The sequence below is a fragment of the Peromyscus maniculatus genome, chromosome 20, assembly GCF_049852395.1.
Source record: "Peromyscus maniculatus bairdii isolate BWxNUB_F1_BW_parent chromosome 20, HU_Pman_BW_mat_3.1, whole genome shotgun sequence".
NCBI classification, from domain to species: Eukaryota; Metazoa; Chordata; class Mammalia; order Rodentia; family Cricetidae; genus Peromyscus; species Peromyscus maniculatus.
The window spans coordinates 41,664,028-41,687,453 of record NC_134871.1 but is presented as its reverse complement, the minus strand read 5'-3'; the positions used below and the strand labels follow the sequence as shown (position 1 = coordinate 41,687,453).

The 23,426-nt window shown below is 44.0% G+C and overlaps 1 protein-coding gene and 2 pseudogenes across 1 annotated transcript; all 3 read left to right on the top strand.

Moving 5' to 3' along the window:
* The first annotated feature begins 1,181 nt into the window (after positions 1-1,181).
* On the top strand, positions 1,182-8,411 carry LOC143269675 (DDB1- and CUL4-associated factor 1-like). The gene is given in 4 exon segments (XM_076555681.1): positions 1,182-1,229; positions 3,963-4,108; positions 4,382-8,044; positions 8,135-8,411. Coding segments are annotated over 4 exon segments (4,134 nt in total).
* Positions 8,412-19,716: 11,305 nt separating this feature from the next.
* Positions 19,717-20,495, top strand: LOC143269674 (transcription initiation factor TFIID subunit 8 pseudogene; annotated as a pseudogene).
* A 1,257-nt stretch (positions 20,496-21,752) lies between these two features.
* Positions 21,753-22,592, top strand: LOC143269673 (transcription initiation factor TFIID subunit 8 pseudogene; annotated as a pseudogene).
* Positions 22,593-23,426: the final 834 nt, after the last annotated feature.

The following is a 23,426-nucleotide window of genomic DNA, read 5'->3' as shown; positions in this document are numbered from 1 at the left end:
TGCTAACTTTACTTATATAAAGCAGGCAAATTCTTCAAGTAATTTGCTACGCCAATTTTTATCAGCCTAAACAAGGAACTAAAAATAGCAAGTGAAGTGAAAAGGGCAGAACACCCGACCGGTTCCACACAGGTAGACACCCCGGAGAACGTCACCTACCATCCCGCCTTTCTTCACTGCACTGCACAAGCTAACAGATTAAGTATCTGTTTTCTTACATTAACTCCCTAGGATTTGCTAAGGTTTTTGCAAGTCACTAGGTAACACATACAGTCCTAAGGAAATAATGTCACTTAAATATCAGCACTGGACACTAATTAAAGCGAGCTTGTGTGTGTCTACTGCCTTAAACTAAAAGTGAGGCATTGCTTACAAACTGTAACGAGCCGCCCTCCACCGGCCGGCTCACTAACTACTCCTGCCCCTCGGCTGCTTTTTCAAGGAAGTATACATTAACCAGATGGCGATTGAGGTGCTTGCTGTAATCCTTTTCCTTTCTGAAAGACCAATCACAGAAAATACAAACAAACTCTCCCTCGGTTATTTTAACTGCCAACCCCTCCTTCCCACTTTTTGAACTTGCTTCTTGTGGCACTGGCCGAGCCCCATGCAGCCCAGAATCATCACTTCCCTCGGACATATTATCACTCAGGTCACTTCCATCATGGCTGTGGATGCCTTCGTCTTCATCAATGTCCGGTGACTTGTTTTCAGCCAAAGTGATAGGAGGCGAGGCCATTATGGTTAGTGATGGGACAGGAGGCAATGGTGACGCCGTTTCGGGTGCTGAGGCTTTCACAGGGACACTGTCTGGGTTCTGCTCAGTGTCCACTTCCATTTCACAAAGCCCAGCTGAACCAGTCTGACACTTAGCATGTAACATTTCACCACCTGACCCATTTAAGTTTTGTTCCGAGGATAAGACACTGGTAGATTCCTTGGGAGCAGCAAGCATAGCTAGACTCTTTCCAGTTTCCTCTGTTCCCACTTTCTTGAGAGGGGCCATTTTATTTCCTTCCCCATCAGAGCCAATTTCTTGGTCCTTAGGTGTCTCGTCTCTTCTTGAGTTTTCCTTTGGAAGATCCTGTGCATGCCTGCTTCCCTTCAGAAGCTGGCTATCTCTAACAGGCACCAAGTCAACTTCAATAAGGACTTGCTCCTGCCGCACCACCTCACTTCGCATGCCCGACTTCTCCTTGGTACTCTCTTTTCGGGGTGAAAACCTTTTGGTGACTGGTTTCACTTGAAGAGGTGGCTCCATGACAACAGGAGGATCTTTCTGAACAGATCCCATGTGAGGAGGCCCTGTCTGAGCAACCTCCACCTGAGCATGGTCCAAAGGACAAAGCAGCCTCTTCTGACAATGTCCCTGCTGAGACTCCATGGGAGGAGGCAGCTCCATCTGATCAGGCTCCATGGGAGGAGGTGGCTCCCTCTGAGCAGGCTCTATAGGAGGAGGAGGCTCCATCTGATCAGGCTTCATGGAAGGAGGCTGTTCCATCTGAGTAAGCTCCATGGGAAGAGGCTGCTCCATCCTTGGAGGCTCCGTGGGAGGAGGCAGCTCCCTCTGAGGAAGCTGCAGGGGAGAAGGCAGCTCGATCTAAGCAGGCCCAGTCTGAGCAATATCCATGGGAGAAGGAAGCCCGGGCTGAGTAGAGCCTGTAGGGGTGACCACCACCTGAGTGAGCGCAGGACCGGAAGAGACCTCCTCCTGAGCCAGCTCCATGGAAGGAGGCTCTGCTGGAGCCATCTCCTTCTGTGTCTCCTGAGCAGGTCTGCTGTCCTTCCCACTTGACCTACCTTTTTGAGGTTTCTTCTTTGCACCTTTTTTAATGGAAGTATTTTGCTTTTTATTGTCCCCCTTAGTCTCCTCTGTCTTGCTGTCATCCTTTGGCACCTCGGTACTATTTTTGGATTTGCTTTCCATCTTTTTTTTTTTTTCTTTTTTGTCACTGGTTCCTCGTTCACAGGCTCATCTGACGGATGGGCTTCAGCATCTACCTTTCTTTTGTTCTTCTTGGCTTTACTGACTTTTTCTTTATTATTTCCTATATGTACATCTATGTGTTTCATCTCTGCTGCCTTAGTCTCCGTCGCGGATTTCCAAGTTCTGGTAGTTACCTGGACCACTGAGGCATTGGCACAAGACTTCTTCTCTTTTGAAACATCTTTTTTCTCTAGATATTAGGATAGCTACACCAGCTTGTTTCTTAGGTCCATTTGCTTGGAAAGCCTTTTCCCAGCCCTTTACTCGGAGGTAGTGTCTGTCTTTGAAGTTAAGGTGTGTTTCTTGTATGCAGCAGATGGATGGGTTCTGTTTTCTTATCCATTCTGTTAGCCTATGTCCTTTTATAGGTGAGTTGAGACTATTGATATTGATGGATATTAATGACCAGTGATTGTTAATTCCTGTTATTTTTTGTGGTTGTATTGTGTTGTCCTTCTGTGGTGTATGTTGGTGTGGGATTATCTATTGCTTGATTTTTCATGGATGTGTTTAGCTTCTGGGTTGAATTTTCCCTTCTAGTGCTTTCTGTAGGGCTGGGTTTGTGGACAGGTATTGATTAAATCTGGTTTTATCATGGAATATTTTGTTTACTCCGCCTATGGTGATTGAGAGTTTTGCTGGGTATAATAGTCTGGGTTGGCATCCGTGGTCTCTTAGTGTCTGCATGAGATTTGTCCATGATCTTCTAACTTTCATAGTCTCTATTGAGTAGTCTGGTGTTATTCTGATGGGTTTGCCTTTATATGTTACTTGGTCTTTTTCCTTTGCGGCCCTTAATATTTTTTCTTTATTCTGTGTGTTTAGTGTTTTGATTATTATGTGGCGAGGGGACTTTTTTTTTTTTTTGGATCCAGCCTATTCGGTGTTCTGTAAGCTTCTTGTATCTTCATAGGTATTTCTTTCTTTAGGTTAGGAGAGTTTTCTTCTATGATTTTGTTGAATATATTTTTTGTGCCTTTGAGTTGGTATTCTTCACCTTCTTCTATCCCTATTATTCTTAGGTTTGGTCTTTTCATGGTGTCCCAAATTTCCTGGATGTTTTGTGTTACGACTTTTTTGTCTTTAGTGTTTTCTTTGACTGACGAATCTATTTTCTCTATCGTGTCTTCAGTGTCAGAGATTCTCTGTTCCATCTCTTGCAATCGGTTGGTTATGCTTGTTTCTATAGTTCCTGTTCGTTTTGTCAGGATTTCTATTTCCAGCATTCCCTCAGCATGTGTTTTCTTTATTGTCTCAAATTCATTTTTCAGATCTTGGAATGTTTCTTTCATCTGTTTAATTGCTTTTTCTTGGCTTGATTTGATTTCTTCCCATTTTTTGTTCGTTTTTTCTTCCATTTCTTTAAGGGAGTTTTTTATTTCCTCTTTAATGGAGTTTTTCATTTCCTCTTTAAGGGAAGTTTTTATTTCCTCTTTAAGAGAGTTTTTCATTTCCTCTTTAAGGAAAGTTTTTATTTCCTCTTTGAGGGAATGTTTTATTTCTTCTTTAAGGGCCTCTATCATCTTCTTAAAGTCATTTTTAGGGCTGATTTCTTCTGTTTCTTCTGTCATGGTATGTTTAGGTCTTGCAGGTGTAGAATCACTAGGTTCTGATGTTGCCATATAGGTCTTTATGTTGTTGCCTGTATTTTTGCACTGGCGTCTACTCATCTTTTCCTCTGTGCGGTGCAGGTGGTGTCTGTGTCTGAGAGTGCCTCTCTTGTTCTAATTTTTAGTCTTGGTTTAGTAGGGGTTCTTGGTTAAATTGGTGCTATTGGGCTGTTTCTTCAGGGACAGCTGATTTCAGGCCCACCTGCATCTGCTTGTCTCTGCCACTGGGCCTGTATGTCCCTGTCAGCTGCCACTGGGTCTGTCTGCCTCTGCGGGCTGCCACTGGGCCTGTATGTCTCTGCGGGCTGCCACTGGGCCTGTATGTCCCTGTCGGCCGCTGCCACCGGGCCCGTCCACCTCCGCAGGTCGCCGCCGCGGACCCACCTGCGTCCACCTATCTCCGCCGCGTGGCCTGTCTACTTCTGTGGGCCCCCGCCAGACCTGAATGTCTCCACCAGCTGCCGCTGGGCCTGAATGACCCTGTTGGCCACCGCAGGGCCCGTCCACCTCCGTCTGCTTATCTATGCCGCCGGGCCTGTCCACCTCTGTGGGTCGCCGCTGGGCCTGAATGTCTCCACCACCTCCGCTGGGCCCGTCCACCTCCGCTGGCCGCTGCCACAGGCCTACCTGCATCTGCTTGTCTCCGCCATCTTGAATCGCCTGCCGTGCACTCGCTCCATGTTTTTTATTTAATAAGACCATTTAGAAATTCATCTACAAATGTTCAGACCAATGACTGTCTACCATGTTGTGGTTTCCCAGCTCGGCCATGTTCTCTGCTCAGCTCCCTGCAGCAACTCTCACAGCACTGCACACCAAACTATAGAGATGAAAATTCACAGCTGGTGGCAATAGTGCTTCGCAGACTGAGAGAGCTACAAGTTCAGGAAGTGGCTTTGCGGCAGGAAAGTAAGTGTCCTAGTCCACAGAAGCTTTCATCAGAGCCACGTTTGCCTCTGGATGAGGAAGCTGTGAATATGGACTATGGTGACATGGCAGTAGATATTGTGAATAGAGAGCATGGTGACAGAGAGAATGTTAGGAGAGGCCAGCAGAAGTTGGATTTCTCACCTTCTGAGCCAGATGGTGTGTTTGCTGAGCTGTCTAATAGCAGCTGGTCAGAAATGTCCCCCTGGGTGATTGGCACCAATTATACCCTCTATCCAATGACTCCCACTATTGAGCAGAGACTTCTTCTCCAGTACCTGACCCCTGTAGGAGAGTATCAGGAGTTACTTCCCATATTCATGCAACTTGGATGCCGAGAATTGTTGATGTTTTATATGGATCTGAAACAGACTAATGATGTCCTGCTTACTTTTGAGGCACTCAAGCACCTAGCATCTCTCCTGATCCATAACAAATTTGCCATAGACTTTGTTGTACATGGTGGAGTACAGAAATTACTGGAAATTCCTCGGCCTTCTATGGCTGCAACTGGTGTATCTATATGCTTGTATTACCTGTCCTCCAACCAGGATGCTATGGAAAGAGTTTGCTTGCATCCCAACAGTGTTCTCTCTGCTGTGGTGAACTATGCCCTATGGTTAATGGAATGTTCTCATGCTTCAGGATGCTGCCACGCTACAATGTTTTTCTCAGTTTGCTTCTCATTCCGGGCTGTCTTGGAACTCTTTGACTATTATGATGGTCTGCGTCGTCTAGTGAACTTGATCAGTACTTTGGAGATTTTAAATTTGGAAGGCCAGGGTGCACATGTGAGTGATGATAAAATCCTTGCTACCTGCCAAAGGGGCAAATATACCTGCATGGCTCTGCGAAAGTATTTTGAGGCTCACTTGGCCATTAAACTGGAGCAAGTCAAGCAGTCACTTCAGAGGACTGAGGGTGGTATTCTTGTGCACCCTCAAACTCCCTACAAGGCATGCTCATACACTCGTGAGCAGATTGTGGAAATGATGGAGTTTTTGATAGAATATGGCCCAGTTCAGTTTTATTGGGAACCTGCTGAAATCTTCCTCAAGCTTTCTTGTGTGCAGCTCTTGGTGCAGCTTATTTCCATCTCCTGCAAGTGGAAGACCTATCATGGAAGGAATGACACTGTGCGCTTTGCTTTGGACGTCCTGGCTATCCTCACTGTGGTGCCAAAAATCCAGCTCCAATTGGCAGAGTCGGTGAAGGTCTTGGATGAACGTGGCTCTACTGAATCCACTGTAGGTATCAACATCATTTTGGGAGTGGCTGAAGGTGAATACTTTATTCATGATGCTGAAATTCAGAAGTCAGCCCTTCAAGTAATCATCAATTGTGTATGTGGCCCAGATAACCGAATATCCAGTATTGGTAAATTTACTTCTGGAACTCCTCAGAGAAAGCTATTTCAGAACCCCAAGAGCAGTGAACATATCTTGGCCAAGATGTGGAATGTGGTCCAGTCTAACAATGGCATCAAGGTGCTTCTGTCCCTATTGTCCATCAAGATGCCCATCACAGATGCAGACCACATCAGGGCCCTGGCCTGCAAGGCCCTAGTGGGTTTGTCTCGAAGTAGCACTGTTGGACAGATTATCAGCAAATTGCCACTTTTTAGTAGCTGCCACATTCAACAGCTGATGAAGGAGCCAGTGCTGCAGGACAAGCTTAGCAACCATGTCAAGTTCTGCAACTATGCAGCTGAGCTCATTGAGAGAGTATCAGGAAAGCCTCTTCTGGTTGGCACTGATGTGTCCCTGGCCCAACTACAGAAAGCAGGTATTGTTGCCCAGTCAAGGATCTCCTTCCCTGAGAAAGAACTGCTCCTGTTGATAAGAAACCATCTCATTTCTAAAGGACTTGGAGAGACAGCCACTGTGCTGACCAGAGAGGCTGACCTGCCCATGAATGCAGCCTCACATTCTTCTGCCTTCACCCCTGTGACTGCTGCTGCTTTTCCACTCTCTCTTCCCTGGACTCCTCGAATTGGCAATGGCATTGCTGGCCAACTGGGCAACCATACAGCTGTGGGTGCTTCTGCCCCTTCTGCCTGCCTTGCTGAACCTCTGCCATGCGTAGCTCAGGATTCATTGGCTTTGCCTGGCCCATCATATGCAGACAACTCCTCTTTAATTGGCAGGACCAGTTTTATCAGAGAGAGGCCATCACTGTGCAATGGTAGGAAAGTTCAAGTGTTGCAGCAGAAGTCAGACCATGGTGCTAATAGCCAGAGCCCTGCTGAAAAAACACACTTGGATAGACATCTTCCTTCCCCACCAACACTGGACAGTATCATCACAGAGCATCTTAGGGAGCAACATGCTCGCTGCAAGAACCCCATTGCCACGTGTCCACCTTTTTCTCTCTTTACTCCTCACCAGTGTCCTGAGCCAAAACAGAGGCGGCAAGCACCAATCAACTTTACCTCAAGGCTAAACAACAGGGCATTGTTTCCAAAATATGGAGGAGTGGATGGCGGATGCTTTGATAGGCACCTCATCTTTAGCAGATTTCGTCCTATTTCAGTGTTCCGGGAAGCTCATGAATATGAGAGTGGCTTTACCTGTTGTGCATTCTCAGCCCAGGAGAGGTTCCTGATGCTTGGTACTTATACAGGGCAGCTGAAACTCTACAATGTATTTAGTGGACAGGAAGAGGCCAGCTACAACTGTCACAACTCAGCCATCACACACCTTGAACCTTCCAGGGATGGGTCCTTACTTCTGACATCTGGCACTTGGAGCCATCCTTTGTCTGCACTTTGGGGGATGAGGTCAGTATTTGATATGAAACATTCCTTCACAGAAGATCATTATGTTGAGTTCAGTAAGTACTCTCAGGATCAGATCATAGGCACAGAAGAAGACATTGCCCACATTTATGATATTGAGACTGGCACCAAGCTGTTGACTCTGTTTATCCCAGATCTTGCCAACAACTACAAGAGGAACTGTGCCACCTTTAATCCTACAGATGACCTTGTCTTAAATGATGGGGTGCTCTGGGATGTCCGCTCTGCACAGGCCCTCCACAAGTTTGACAAGTTCAACAGGAATATCAGTGGTGTTTTCCATCCCAATGGGCTGGAGGTCATCATCAACACAGAGATTTGGGACCTGCGAACTTTCCATCTTTTACACACAGTTCCTGCTCTGGATCAATGTCATGTGGTGTTTAACCACACAGGGACAGTGATGTATGGAGCAATGTTGCAGGCAGATGATGAAGATGACTTCTTGGAAGAGAGGATGATGAGCCCTTTTGGGTCATCCTTCCGAACATTTAATGCGACTGATTATAAGCCTATAGCTACTATTGATGTGAAACGGAACATCTTTGACCTGTGTACAGACACCAAAGATTGCTATCTTGCTGTCATTGAGAATCAAGGCAGTATGGATGCCCCTAACATGGACACAGTATGCAGGCTTTATGAGGTGGGCAGGCAGCGTCTGGCAGAGGAAGAAGATGAAGAGGAGGACTCTGAAGAGGAAGAACTGGAGGAAGAGGATGAGTACGAATATGATGATGATGATCATGATCATGATGATGATCATGATGATCATGATGATCATGATGATGATGATGATCATGATGATGATGGTGATCATGATGATGATGACACTGATGATGAAGCAGTTCTTGATACTGACCAGTGGCTGGAGGCAGAAATGGAGGAGGTTGACAATAGTGAGAACACAGGACAGTATGAGGACAATGACTTTTCTCCCTCTGATGAGGACCTAGCAAGCCTAGAGGAGGTAGAAGAGGGTGAAGATGAAGACTCTGATACAGAGGAGGAAATGGAAGTGATCCTGGTGGATGACAGCTCAGAGAACTCTGACTTGGAAGATGACATCATCTAATTTCTGAATGAGTGACTTACCAGTCCCCACTTGAAAGAAAACCTTGGTAGGCGAAGGAAACTGAGTGAATGGATTCACAAAACCTGCCTTTGGCTGTCCCCTGGGCTATCTGTTAAGGATATTGAGTGTATTTTCAATGTATTTTCTTTGTATAATGTCTTTACTTAAAAAACCAGAAATGGTTTTAATAAACCTTTAATAAAGAAAAAAACCCAACAAGCATTTATAACTGAGTTTCTCAACTTCTTTCCACCAATCTATAACTGCACTTCATTTTCTTTGGAGGAAAATGACTAACAACAATATAGAGGCATTTTTACATACTTATTTAGATGAAGAGGAAATTTGTGGTTTCTTAAATTGATAAAGATTAAGAATATTTTATTATAAATATAATATATGATTTTTTAAAGTCTTTGGTTGACTCAAGTTAATTTGTTTTCCTTTGTGGCAGAACGGGAATAGAAGGCATGGCCTGCTACTGGGAAGATGCCTAACTCCCTCCCTTGGAGTGCAGGCAATAGTTGTGTGGACCTTGGTTTGGTGGAGTGTGGGAGCCCGTTCTGGGTTTCCTCGTGGCTTTACCCAGCAGGTCCAAATAGAGGATGATCAGGACCACGGGCCTGCGTGCAGGTGTCTGAGATGGTCTGCACTTGGCTGTGCTGGGGGAGGAGGTCTTTTGCTCCACCCCTTGGCGTCTCTATAAAAACCCTGGACCAGAGACAGTCCGGGACTGTTGGAATAGGTTCCAGGCCCTCTCGATGCTATCCTTTATTTTCTATCTGTTTATCTCCACAAGATTCTCCGCTATAAATCCTTCTATCTAATATTTCCTGCTGATCGCACTCAAGAAAACTCTGGGAAGCTGTGGGGGTGGTGGGTAAACGCCCCACAGAATGGCGCCATGAACAGGGACTAAAGAAAAAAAGGGACTAAAGAAAAAGGAAAAAAAAGGGACTAAAGAAAAAAAGGGACTAAAGAAAAAGGAAAAAAGGGACAAAAAAGGGAAACAAAAAAGGGGGGACTAAAGACAAATGAACAGGGACTTAAGATAAAGTAATAGGGACTAAAGATAAAGGAAAATAATAGTTTTAATACAGAGTTTTTGGTGAAAGTGCTGAGTCAGCCCTGCCAGTGGAAAGGCATGCCGGTGTTATGAAAAAAATATATATATTTTATATATATATTTTTTGGGAAGGCAGGGGTTTTATCCTCGAGAGAAAAGGAAAGCGGACTGGAAGGATGTCTGATGCTGCAGCAAAATTCTCTTCTGTCAAAATTTTCTATCTTCTATCCCTTTCTCAATTTCTATCTGTGAAAAATAAGTATAAGGTATAGGGTAGTAATATAGTTTAGGAAAAACTTAGAAGTGTAAGATTGTGTAGGAAAAAATAAGTAAGGCAACTAGACAGAAAAACTCTTCAATTTTCTAACTTTGGGGGCTTTCAAAGCAAACTGGGGAAAAAAATCTTTCTTTGGGCTTTACGGGTAGTAAATAAGCTCTTCTTTGAGCTGATGGGGAGGAAAAAGTTTCCTATGGAAGCTTTTGACCTGGGGACAGCTGCAATGCTAAATCCAAGCAGCAGGGGTAAGAAATTTCTCCCTGAGGCAAAAATGGGGGTGTAAGAAGACAAAGTTTAAAGTTCAGAAGTTTTGGGAAAAGTTGGTCTTTCTCCTGGGGGGGGGGGGAAATCTTTCTCTTAAACTATAAAACTTTTCCTTGAAAAATTGGGGGAAAAAATCTCTAAAAAGCCTTAATCTTTCTTAAAAGCTCTCTTAAACTTAAAAACTAAAGCCTTTCAGAACTCTCTCAGGACAAAAATTAGAATCACCTGAAGGTATTAGTATGGGGACCACCTGTGATTAGCTCTAAGGGAAAACAACAAATTTAAGACAGCAAAACCTCTCTAAGTTTTCAAGCTTTAACAATCCTCCCTGCAATGCAGGAGGCTGGAACAAGTTTCTAAAAACCTCTTCTAAGCTCTGTCTCTTCAAGCTAGTAAAAGACAGTGGGTCAGAGTTACCCTGAGGGAAACGCTTGGGAGAGTGTGGGGAAGAGATACAGAGAGCCCAAAGAGGCAGGAAACTTTACCTGAGAAAAGCAAAAAAGCCAAGCTTTTCAGTTACGGCTGAGTTGAGGCATCAAGGGCTTTGTCTAAGTGAGCATTTCAGAATGAAAAGGTGCTCCTAATCTTCCTAAAGCAAAGATCCCCTGAAGCAATGCAAACTGTTAGCATTGTATCCTCGCTTCTGACCAAAAACCCAGAGGTGAATGGCCAGCATCTCTGAGTTGGGGTGCATTTCGGGGATACTAGGGTTCCTGCAGTGGTAAACTTCCTGGAGTGCACAGCTGAGGTAGGAAGGTGCAGGACCCCGGGGAAGATTGCTAATGAACAAACAAAGCTAAAGCCGGTAGGAACAGCACAGTTGTCCACTTTCCTACAAGTCCCCGGTTGATAGGTCCACAGCTGCAAAAAGAAATCTGAGAAAAAGCTTTCCTATCAGAGTAAAGACCTTTCTGGGAAAACAGTAAAGCTGAACTGTGTCTGAAGCAGTCATACTACCGAGTCAGAACGCTGTCTGGGGAAAGAGCCCAGCCAGGGCAGAACAGAACTATCCAGGAGAAAAGCTTTCTTTTCTATCGGAGAAAGCATCTCTTTGAGAAAAGCTTTGTTTCAACTGACTCCTGGTGAAATGAGGGAGTGTAGCCCTGAGGGGTGATTACCTCTGGCATAAGCTCTGTCCTTGAGCACCCACACAAACAAATGCAACCCACTGGGGGACTGGGCCAGGTGAAGGCCTGATGAGGCAAAGCACCCGTCCTAATGGGAGTTTAGAAATGGCAAAAACCTCCCTTGTTAGATTATTAGTCTGTTCACAAACCACACAGACCCTGAAAACAGAATCGGACTAAAGCCCCTACCTTCAGTAGCAAGGAAAGCCGCTATAGTGTCAGAAACTGTTTCTGGGGTAGCTGGATAAACTGAGACCAAACTGGATACTGTCAGGGAGAAAGACTCTGAAGAAACAGAGGGGACAGATTCCTCCCCAGAAAATACATAACCTGACAAAGCTACTAGAGTTTGAGGCAGTTTGGGGGGAGAAAAAAAAGCCCCTACCTTCAAAGGCAGCTAGCAGAGGTACAGAGCCACAGACAGATAGCTGAAGCTCTGCATCTGGGGTGGGGGAGGAACAAGCAAAATGAGAATAAGATCAGTGGGAGAAAATCTCTCTGAAAGAGCTATGGAAAAGCTCTGTTGCAAATGATCTTGTTTTTCACTGACTGGCTAAGGCAAACACAAGCCCGAGGAAAGTTGCTATCAGAAATGCCAGCCTCAATGTTCGCTAATGAGGCAGATGCGGTTCTGATTCGGGGGCCAGTGTCAAATGAAGTTGAAACACCTGTTAAAGCCAGCTGAGGAGAATAGAAACCTCCCAATGTGCCATAGCTGAAAATGTAAAATGCTTGTTCAAATCTCCCATTGCAAAAGCAAAAAACTTTGTTCAAACCTCCTGGGCAAGAATTTGTAAGCAAGTCTAGAAAAGAGAACCAGTTGACTCTCAGATCCAAAAAGAACTATGGGAAATGACTGATATAAGGGAAATGATATAAGAGACTGATATGGGACTGATATTATTATGGACAGATATAAGGGAAATGCATTCTGGGAAAGGTAGTTTTTCCGCTAAAGATGGTGACATTGCCCTGAAACACTTTTGTCAGCTCGAAAATACATTCATGGTAAACTTAAAATACAGCTTTTAAAAGAATAAGGAGGAAAATCGTCTAAGAGTTTAAGTGTCAGTTCCAGTGAAAACTTGAAAGGGTATGGAACTAGGTGCTTCGCGGTTTGGGGCTCCCTTGGTAAAATGCCTTATTTACCCTAATAGCTGTGCAAAGTTCTTACGGCAGTTGGATGACAAAAAGCTACCTGTAAGAGCAAACAAGTCACTTTAAAATCCTTAAAATACCACCTAATAGCTGTGCAGTTTTTGGCGAAGAGCTTTACAGCAGCTAAATATGGTAATTTCACCCTCAGTGTGAAGTGAAGTTTTTTGGTAGAGCAAACCAAAAATACTGCTGTAATAGAAACATTTGTCTGAATTGAAGCATTTAGGGGAACTACTATGAATCTGGGTGAAGGGAAAGCCTATAGTTAAAAACTATCTACCGCTGACAGTGCATCTCTGCCGGTCCGGAATGGCTGAGAGAACTGGCAACTTTGGAGTGTGGCTTCGTCCTGAGAATGTTACAATCCGCGAGCAACAAGTATCACAACTCTATAATGACAACACTCACTAAATCCCAGTGCTTTATAACAAAGCTAACTATAAACTGTAAACTTTAGAAATGATGTACATACTTCCTGTCTAGTTAAGAGAATCTTTCTGATAGAGATGGTGATAATAATTAAGAGTAAGAAGTAGAAAGACAAATATAAGATATGTGAGTTTGTAAAAATTCTGTCTTGTTAGATCTGTGTTAAGAAATCTTTAGGTGTTTGCTAAGTTAGATATATGCTAATGGTAGCCTATATAAGTTTGTAAAGTAGATCTATAGAGTTCCTTTAAGAATATAAGCTTGTAAGAAGTATCTAAGGTAGTCTTAAGATATGTAGTAATAAACATGTAAGATGCTAGTTGTAAATGTAAGTTTAAATAAGAAATAAGATGGAATGAATATAAATATATAAGAATTAATAAGAAATATATTTGCTAAAGTAGTTCTATAGTTTCCTTAAAGTATAAATAAGTAGATGTTAATATGTTATATGTGAGTTTGTAAAAATGTGTAAATGTTGAGTGAGTTTATGCTTAAGCACATGTTATGTGGGTTTGTAAAGTGTAAATGTTAAGTGTGAGTCTATTCTTAATGTATATTGTGAGAACACCTGAGACACAGGAGATAGTGTCCTAGTAGACTGCAAAGTAGGCAGTCTGAATGGTTTCAAAAGCTCCAGAAGCAGCTAAGAAGCTAAGAATGGCAGACGCCAGAACCAGCACAAGGCATCTGCAGCTGAGATCCATGGAATATCAACGCAGCACAGAAAAACCTGAGCTAACAGCAAAAACGGTGCGGTTTAAAATATTACTATAACTAAAAAGGTCTGTCTGTGAGAACAAAAGTTACAGAGACGCTTGTTTGAACAAAAATTAACTGCAAAAAGTTTTGGTTGAAAAATGTCTCTTCATATTTGGAAGTGAAAGCCTAATACCAGAATTTATTTCTTGTTTGAACTTAAAATGAGATAAAATTACAAAAACATTTTGGTTATGGATTTCTTCAAATTTGGAAGGCTAGTACCAATATTTATCATTGAATTTTGGTACTTAAATGAAATGAACAATAGAGATTTCATTGCAATGGGACAATTTTGAGCTTACTTATAGTAATGACCTAGGAACGGTTTTCTGGAATTGGGTTAAAAATGGAACTGTTTAAATGAAGAAATGTATTTCTACTTAGGATCAAGATGCAATTTTGTGTATGCATATATGCTTTATTAACTGGAGATTTATGAATTGTTTTGTGGAACTGTTTTTGTAGAAATGGAATTACTTATGGAACTGGTTTTGTGTTACAAATGGAGCTGTTTAAACAGAAAAGTTTGGGTTTTCTAACTAGGCTTGAGATTTTGCTTAAAAATTATAAAGAAAAGGAGGAGCTATGAGATTGAATTGTGTTCGCAGGAACCTATTGATATTAATGCACCCTGGCTTTGTGGAATTGAGGAAATGTTTAAGTTTGATGTGAATACATCGAAGTTTTTCCTATGTTCTGTTAACAAGAAAATTCAAATGACTGAGTTAAAGTTGTAAGACGGAGAAAATTGTTAACTATATATAGCACCATATATGCTAATTCTAATGGTTCTGTTAAGAGTTTGCTTTGAGTTGTAAGATGGAGAGAATTGTGACTATGTATAGCGATATTTATGTTAACCTGTTAATGGTAATGATGAATCTAAGGGATTCTTTAAGTTTGTAGTCGCCTTAAGAGTTTTGGTTTAGAAAGGGCTTGAGGCAGCTAAGACTGCTGAGGTCACCTTGGACCTAATTCAAAAGAGAAATGCCATCTGTATCATCCTCTACTCCCATACTGGGAGGTGTAACAGCTATGGAGATTGCTGTAAGCCATTAATAGTTATTTTTTTTATATATTAAGAAGGGGGGACCTGTGGGATCCCGTTCTGGGGTTCCTCCTGGCTTTACCCAGCAGGTCCGAATAGAGGATGATCAGGACCACGGGCCTGAGTGCAGATGTCTGAGATGGTCTGCACTTGGCTGTGCTGGGGGAGGAGGTCTTTTGCTCCACCCTTTGGTGTCTCTATAAACACCTGGGGCACAAACAGTCAGGGTCCATTGGAATAGGTTTCAGGCCCTCTGGGGGCTATCTTTTATTTTCCATCTCTTTATCTCCACAATCTAAATCTTTCTATCTAATATTTCCTGTTGCTTGCACTCAAGAAAACTCTGGGGAACTGTGGGGTTGGTGAGTAAAAAGCCCCACAGAATGGAGCCAAGAACAGGGACAAAAAAAGAGGGGGGGACCTAAAGACAAATGAACAGGGACTAAAGATAAAGGAAAAGAATAGTTTTTTTTTTTTTTTTTTTTTTTTTTTTTTTTTTTTGGTTTTTTCGAGACAGGGTTTCTCTGCGTAGCTTTGCGCCTTTCCTGGAGCTCACTTGGTAGCCCAGGCTGGCCTCGAACTCACAGAGATCCGCCTGGCTCTGCCTCCCGAGTGCTGGGATTAAAGGCGTGCGCCACCACCGCCCGGCAAGAATAGTTTTATTACAGAGTTTTTGGTGAAAGTGTGAGTGAGCCCTGCCAGTGGAAAGTGGCATGCCCTGTGTTATGGAATATATATATATATTATTATATATATATAATATTATTGAGGGGCCGGGGTTTTATCCTCAAGAGAAGAGGAAAACAGACTGGAAGGATGTCCAATGCTGCAGCGCAAATTTATGTTCTGTCAAATTTTTCTATCTTCTATCCCTTTCTCAATTTCTATCTGTAGTAATATAGTGTAGGAAAAACAAGTGTAAGATCACATAGAAAAAAATAAGTAAGGCAACTAGACAGAAAACCTCTTCAGTTTTCTAACTTTGGGGGCTATGAACACAAACTGGGGAAAATCTTTCTTTGAGCTTTACATGGGTAATAAAAACGCTCTTCTTTGAGCTTATGGGGAAGAAAAAGTTTCCTATCTAAGCTTTTGACCTGGGGACAGCTGAAATGCTAAATCCAGCTGGTAGGAGAATGTGATTTCTCTGTGAGGCAAAAATGTGGGTGTAAGAAGTCAAAAAGTTTAAAGTTCAGAATTTTGGGAAAAGTTGGTCTTTGTCTCTCTTGGAAAAAAAACCTTAAATTATAAAGCTTTTCTTGGAAAATTTGGGGGGGAAAATCTCTCTATAAAGCCTTAATTTTTCTCAAAAACTCTCTTTAAAAACTTAAAAACTAAAACCTTTAACTTCCTCAATGACAAAAATTAGAATCACCTGAAGATATTAGTATGGGAATCACCTGTGAATAGTTCTAAGGGAAAACAACAAACCTCTTAAGACAGCAAAACCTCTCTAACTTCTTTCTTTCTTTCTTTCTTTCTTTCTTTCTTTCTTTCTTTCTTTCTTTCTTTCTTTCTTTTTTTTTTTTTTTTTAGATTTATTTATTTTTATGTATACAATGTTCTGTCTGCCTGTATGCCTGCAGGCCAGAAGAGGGCACCAGATCTCATTACAGATGGTTGTGAGTCACCATGTGGTTGCTGGGAACTGAACTCAGGACCTCTGGAAGAACAGTCAGTGCTCTTAACCTCTGAGCCATCTCTCCAGCCCTAACTTCTCTTTCAAGCTTTAAAAATCCTCCCTGCAATCCAGGAGGCAAGGATGGAATTCCTAAAACCCTCTCTTCTAAGCTCTGCTTCTTCAAGCTAGTAAAAGACAATGGGTCAAAGTCCCTTGAGGGAAATGCTTGGGAGAGTGTGGGTGAAGAGCTACAGTGCCCAATGGGGCAAGAAACTGTTTATGTGGGAAAAGCAAAAAAGCCAAGACTTTCCAGTTACAGCTGAGCTGAGGCATCAAGGGTTTTATTTCTGAGTGAGCTATGAAAAGGTGCTCCTAGACTTCCTAATGCAAAGATCCCCTGAAGCATTGTATCCTTGCTTCTGACCAAACACCCAGAGGCCACTGGCCAGTGTACACTCTGAGTTGAAGTGCAATTCGGGAATACTAAGGTTCCTGCAGTTGTAAACTTACTGGAGCACACAGCTGGGCAGGAAGGTGCAGGACCCATGGAAAAACGGCTAATGAACAACAAAAGCTAAAGCCAGTGGGAACAGCATAGTTGCCTGCTTTCCTACAAGTCCCGGGTTGATAGGTCCACAGCTGCAAAAAGAAACCTGAGAAAAGATTTTCTATCAGAGAAAAGACCTTTCTGGGAGAGAAATAAAGCTGAACTGTGTCTGAAGCAGTTGTGCTGCCAAGTCGGAATGCTTTCAGGGAAAGAGCCCAGCCAGGGCAGAACAGAACTATCCAGGAGTAAAGCTTTCTTTTCAGTCAGAGAAAGCATCTCTTTGAGAAAAGCTTTGTTTCAACTAACTCCTGTTGAGATGAGGGAGTGTAACCCTGAGGGGTGATTGCCTTTGGCATAAGCTCTGTTCTTGAGCACCCAAACAGAACCCATTAGGGGACTGGGCCAGGTGAAGGCCTGATGAGGCAAAACACCTGTCCTAATGGGAGTTTAGAAATGGCAAAACCCGCACTTGTTAGATTTGCAGTCCTTACGCAAACCACACAGACCCTGGAAAGAAAACAGAAACGGACAAAAAGCCCCTACCTTCTGTAGCAGGGAAAGCCGCCACTGTAGTGTCAAAAACTGTTTCTGGGGCAGAGGGGATAAACTGAGACCAAACTGGGAACTGACTCTCTGAATAAATGGAGAAGGGACAGATTCCTCCCCAGAAAATGCATGACCTGACAAAGATGCTAGAATTTGAGCCTGAAGTGTGTGTGTGTGGGGGGCGGGGCAGGTAGGAGCCCCTACCTCCAAAGGCAGCTAGCAAAGGAACAGAGCAGCCTGAGATCTGAAGCTCTGCATCTGGGGGGAAAGGAACAAGCAAAATGAGGATAAAAATCAGTGGGAGAAAATCTCTCTGAAGGAGCTATGGAAAAACTATTGTAAATGTTTTTGTTTTTCTGGCTGGCTAAGGCAAACACAAGCCCAAAGGAAAGTTGCTATCAGGAAAGCCAGCCTCAATGCAAGCTAATATGGCACTTGGAGTTCTGATTCCGGGGCCAATGTCAAATAAAAGAGAGACACCTGTTAACGCCAGAAGAGGAGAGAATAGAAATCGTTCAATGTCCCCTAATTGAAAACTTAAAACTCTTGGTTCAAATCTCTCTGTTGCAAAAGCAAAAACTTCTAAACAAGTCCGGTAAAAGGGACCCCAATAGAACTATGGGAAATGGAGTCCATAAGCTAGCTCTTAACAGTGAGCTGATGAAGAGAAATGCATTCTGGGAAATGTAGGATTTCAGCTAAAGATGTCGATACTGTCCAAAAACTTTTCAGCTCAGAATGAATTTTCTTCTCAAAGCATTGCTAGGAAGCTTTATCTTACCTCTTGAGAACTCAGATCACACAAAAAGCTACCTATAAGAGCAAACAAGCCACTTTAACATCCTTAAAACAAGGGAAAGCAGTTTATACACTGAACAATGTCTTAGATATGAAGAAATTTATGTTGAAATTAAAAAAGTTCTTTGCCTTTTGAACAACCTGCCTACAATGAGTAATTCCTTCACAAATCTAATAAGGGAGACAGGGAAACAGGCATTCAAAAAGAAATGACTGCTTTATAGATGGGAAACAAACTTAAGAAAATCTAGCTGTCTTACAAAAGAGTTGCTTCCCCTGAAAGTTTCTTATAAAAAAATCAATTGTAAATATTACAGCTGCTAATAACATCAGGAGTTAAAGCTAATGAAATGAAAATACTAAATCCTGAAAATGCTTTTTCTCAATGTAAGCTAATGAAGAATTTGCTTCATGAAAGAACATCTATGTTCTTGACTCCTTTGAATAACAGTCTTGGTAAAAATATTGGAACTAACAACAATCAAGTCAAAATGTTTCAACAAATTCAAGACGCTATTCCACAAAAGAAAGCTGCCATGCTTATGGGCCATATTAGAGCTCACTCCAATCTTCCTGGTCCTTTAGCTGAGGGTAATGCAATGGCTGATAAGTTAACCAAGATAGTAGCATTATCCCAAGTGGAAATGGCTCAACAGTCACATGCTCTTCTCATCAAAATAGCAAAAGCTTAAGAAAGCTTTTCAGTCTTACCAAATAAGTAGCTGGTCAAATAGTTGAACGATGTGGGATATGTCCAAAATATTTTCCTGTTCCTCACTTAGGGTTAAACCCCTGAGGTCTTCTTCCTCATCATGCATGGCAAATGGATGTTACTCATATTGCAGAATTTGGCAAATTAAAATATCATAAGAAACCATCTCATTTCTAAAGGACTTGGAGAGACAGCCACTGTGCTGACCAGAGAGGCTGACTTGCCCATGACTGCAGCTTCACACTCTTCTGCCTTCACCCCTGTGACTGCTGCTGCTTCTCCTGTCTCTCTTCCCTGGACCCCTCGGATTGCCAATGGCATTGCAAGTCAACTGGGCAGTCATGTTGCTGTGGGTGCTTCTGCCCCTTCTCCCCCGCCCCCAAGCTCATCCTTGGCCATGCACAGCCCAGGATACATTGGCTTTGCCTGGCACATCATATGCAGGTAACTCCTTTGATTGGCAGGATCAGTTTTATGAGAGAGAGGCCATCACTGTGCAATGGCAGGAAAGTTCAAGTGTTGCAGCAGAAGTCAGACCAAGGTGCTTACAGGCAGAGCCCTGTTGTAAAAACACAATTGGATAGACATCTTCCTTCCCCACCAACACTGGACAGTATCACAGAGCATCTTATAGAGCAACATGCTCAATGCAAGAACCCCATTGCCACGTGTCCACCTTTTTCTCTCTTTACTCCTCACCAGTGTCCTGAGCCAAAACAGGCGGCAAGTGCCAATCAACTTTACCTCTAGGCTAAACAGCAGGGCATTGTTTCCAAAATATGGAGGAGTAGATGGCAGATGCTTTGATAGGCATCTTATCTTCATCAGGTTTCATCCTATTTCAGTGTTCCGGGAAGCTCATGAGTATGAGAGTGGCTTTACCTGTTGTGCATTCTCAGCCCAGGAGGGGTTCCTGATGCTTGAGTCCACTAAACCTGCTGATAACTATCACCTGGCCTGGAGGAGGACTCTACAAGTGGTTGTGAGTTCCTTGCTGACAGAGGCAGGATTTGAGAGCGCTGAGAAAGCATCTGTGGAAACATTGACAGAGATGCTACAGAGCTACATCTCAGAAGTCGGGAGAAGTGCCAAGTCTTACTGCGAGCACTCAGCCAGGACCCAGCCCACACTGTCGGATGTCCTGGTCACACTGGTTGAAATGGGCTTCAGTGTGGACATTCTTCCTGCTTATGCAAAACGGTCTCAGAGGATGGTCATCACTGCACCTCTGGTGACCAATCAACCAGTGACAGCCAAGGCCCTCACTGCAGGGCACAGTAGACCCCACCCACCACACATCCCCAGCCGTTTTCCTAAGTTTCCAGATCCCCACACCTACATCAAAACTCCCACATACCTTGAACCAGTATCTGACTACCAGGTCCTGAGAGAGAAGGCTGCATCTCAGAGGAGAGATGTGGAGCGAGCTCTCACCAACTTCATGGCCAAGACAGGCAAGACCCAGAGTCTTTTCAAGGAGGATGTCCACACTTTGCCCTTGATTGCTACCAGACCTTTCACCATCCCCTACCTCACAGCCTTGCTTCAACCTGAGCTGCAGATCCAGCAGATGGAGGAGACGGACACAGAGAACATCACTCTTCCTATCAGTTCCAAGAATTCTAGAGCTGAGAAGGAGAACCCCTCCTTGTCTGGCAGCTGGAACAGAGAGGGCAGCATCATGGATAACCAATATCTGCAGCCTGTGAAGAAGCCCAAGATCTGCAGGAAGTCCCTCTGTTGAGCTGAGATGGAAACTGCACTCAAAGGGGGAAGATACTGCTTTCCGGGGGTGGGTGGGTGGGGGGGAATTGGGGAGGTGCGGCGTGTGAAATCAGAGAGAAGAAGACAGTGAGTTCCTTTTGGCCCTGCCCTTTCTGGATCATTTTAGGAGCAGCCTTTTATGAAGACAACTTGTTTTACCTACAGGCCAGTGACTTCCTTGATTAAATCACAGGACTTGATTCCTTTGACACCTGAACTGTCAGGGAAGGCGGGAGGGAGAAAATAGTCGGTCGCCCTCTGCACTGCTGGGAAGAATTCCAGTTCAGAACCTCATGGTCCAAAGCAATTGTAGAGTTGTTCTGACTTCTGAGTCCTCATTCCCCAAGGAGGCAGAAGGCCATCCTGCTGGGAGAGTTAGCCTGCAAAGCAGCCGAGTTTTGTCAGCTCTTGAACAGAGTTGGAGGCCCTAGAAACAAGTGCCAGCTTGCTGCAGATTCAAAGAACAGAGAGCTGGGGGTTTCCTTGGGTCCCTCTGGAAACTTGAGCTTCTCCCTAGCACAACACAGTACTTTCCAAATCCTCAAGATAAGGTCTTTATTGCCTTCACATTCCCAATAAATTGTGTGCCCTAAGAGAACTTATCTGGGTTCAGAGAACAGAACTGCCACTAGATTAGACAGAGGTCAGAAAATGGTGGCACCCAGGCCTTTAATCCTATCACTTTGGAGGCAGAGGTCAAGGCCACACAGGGTACAGTCAGGCATGATGAGACACACCTTTAATCCCAGCACTTGAGATCACAAGTCTTGTTTGGGAAAGACACTCCCCTTAAATCCCAGGAAGAAACTTGAGGCAGCAGAGAGGCATATAAGCATCACGACCAAGAATTAGAGGCAGTTCAGCTGAGATCCATTCAGGTTAGGACTCAGAATCGTTCACTGTCTGATGCTTCATGGAAATAGGATTCAATCAGGAGTTGAGAGGTGAGGTTAGCTGTGGCTTGTCCTATTCCTCTGAACTCTCAGTCCTTCACTCAAATATCTGGTTTCCAATTTTTTATTTTTTGTTTTGTTTTTTGAGATAAAGTTTCTCTGTGTAGCCTGACACATTTTCAGGACTCCACTCTGTAGCCCAGGCTGGCCTCAAACTCACAGAGATGAGCCTGACTCTTCCTTAGGAGTGTGGCACTACCTCCTGGCCGTTTTTAGATTCCTATTACAGGGCAGTAGAGGAGAGCAAGATGGCCCACAAGGTGGCTGGGCCTGGTGGCCCCAGAATGAGATCAGGAGGCAAAGAGTCCACTAACCCTGCTGATAACTATCATCTGGCCTGGAGGAGGACTCTACAAGTGGTTGTGAGTTCCTTGCTGACAGAGGCAGGATTTGAGAGCGCTGAGAAAGCATCTGTGGAAACATTGACAGAGATGCTACAGAGCTACATCTCAGAAGTCGGGAGAAGTGCCAAGTCTTACTGTGAGCACTCAGCCAGGACCCAGCCCACACTGTCGGATGTCCTGGTCACACTGGTTGAAATGGGCTTCAATGTGGGCACTCTTTCTGCTTATGCAAAACGGTCTCAGAGGATGGTCATCACTACACCTCTGGTGACCAATCAACCAGTGACAGCCAAGGCTCTCACTGCAGGACACAGCAGACCCCACCCACCACACATCCCAAGCCATTTTCCTAAGTTTCCAGATCCCCACACCTACATCAAAACTCCCACATACCTTGAACCAGTATCTGACTACCAGGTCCTGAGAGAGAAGGCTGCATCTCAGAGCAGAGATGTAGATCGAGCTCTCACCAACTTCATGGCCAAGACAGGCAAGACCCAGAGTCTTTTCAAGGAGGATGTCCACACTTTCCCCTTGATTGCTGCCAGACCTTTCACCAACCCATACCTCACAGCCTTGCTTCCCCCTGAGCTGCAGATCCAGCAGATGGTGGAGACAGACACAGAGAACATCACTCTTCCTATCAGTTCCAAGAATTCTAGAGCTGAGAAGGAGAACCCCTCCTTGTCTGGCAGCTGGAACAGAGAGGGGAGGATCATGGATAACCATTATCTGCAGCCTGTGAAGAAGCCCAAGATCTGCAGGAAGTCCCTCTGCTGAGCTGAGATGGAAACTGCACTCAAAGGGGGAAGATACTGCTTTCCTGCAGTGGGGGGTTGAAATCAGAGAGAAGAGGACAGTGAGTTCCTTTTGGCCCTGCCCTTTCTGGATCATTTTAGGAGCAGCCTTTTATGAAGACAACCTGTTATAACTACAGACCAGTGACTTCCTTGATTAAATCACAGGACTTGATTCCTTTGAAACCTGAAGTGTCAGGGAAGATGGCATGAAGAAAACGGCCGGCTGCCCTCTGCCCTGCTGGGAAGACTACTACAAAATGTATCTTCCAGGCCCGGATCCCTATGGATCAACCACAAGGATCAAGACATTGATTTATGAGACCACACCCTCATTCTCACTTTCTCTCTGCACCTGGGCCCCAAGATCCCTGCTGAGCTGATGACTTTGTATCCCTCATCATGTTAGGCACAAGCCTGTACTGCAAATTTGATCTGTGGCTGGCAGGAGAGAGGTGTCTGTGTATTAATAAAGGTGACAACAGCCATCAGAGCAGCCTTCACCCTTTGACTAGCATTTGATTAGAGCTGACAGCAGAGGGGAACATCCCCCTTGGAACATGGGCCTTGGAGCAACCTTCAGGAACTTCTGGGATCAATGACCAGAACCTGCAATATAGTTAGGTCACTCAGGACTTGGTAGAGGAGCCATAGATTATAAGCACCAGTAAGATGGCTTAGTAGGGGGTGGGGTGGGACTTGTTTTGAAGGCTAGACTTAGCTGAGAAATATAACTGGTCGTGGAAAGCCACATTCTCACTCACTGGAGGGAGTCTGCTGAGAGGGTCCTTCTCAATCCTTGCTTTTGTCAAGAAGC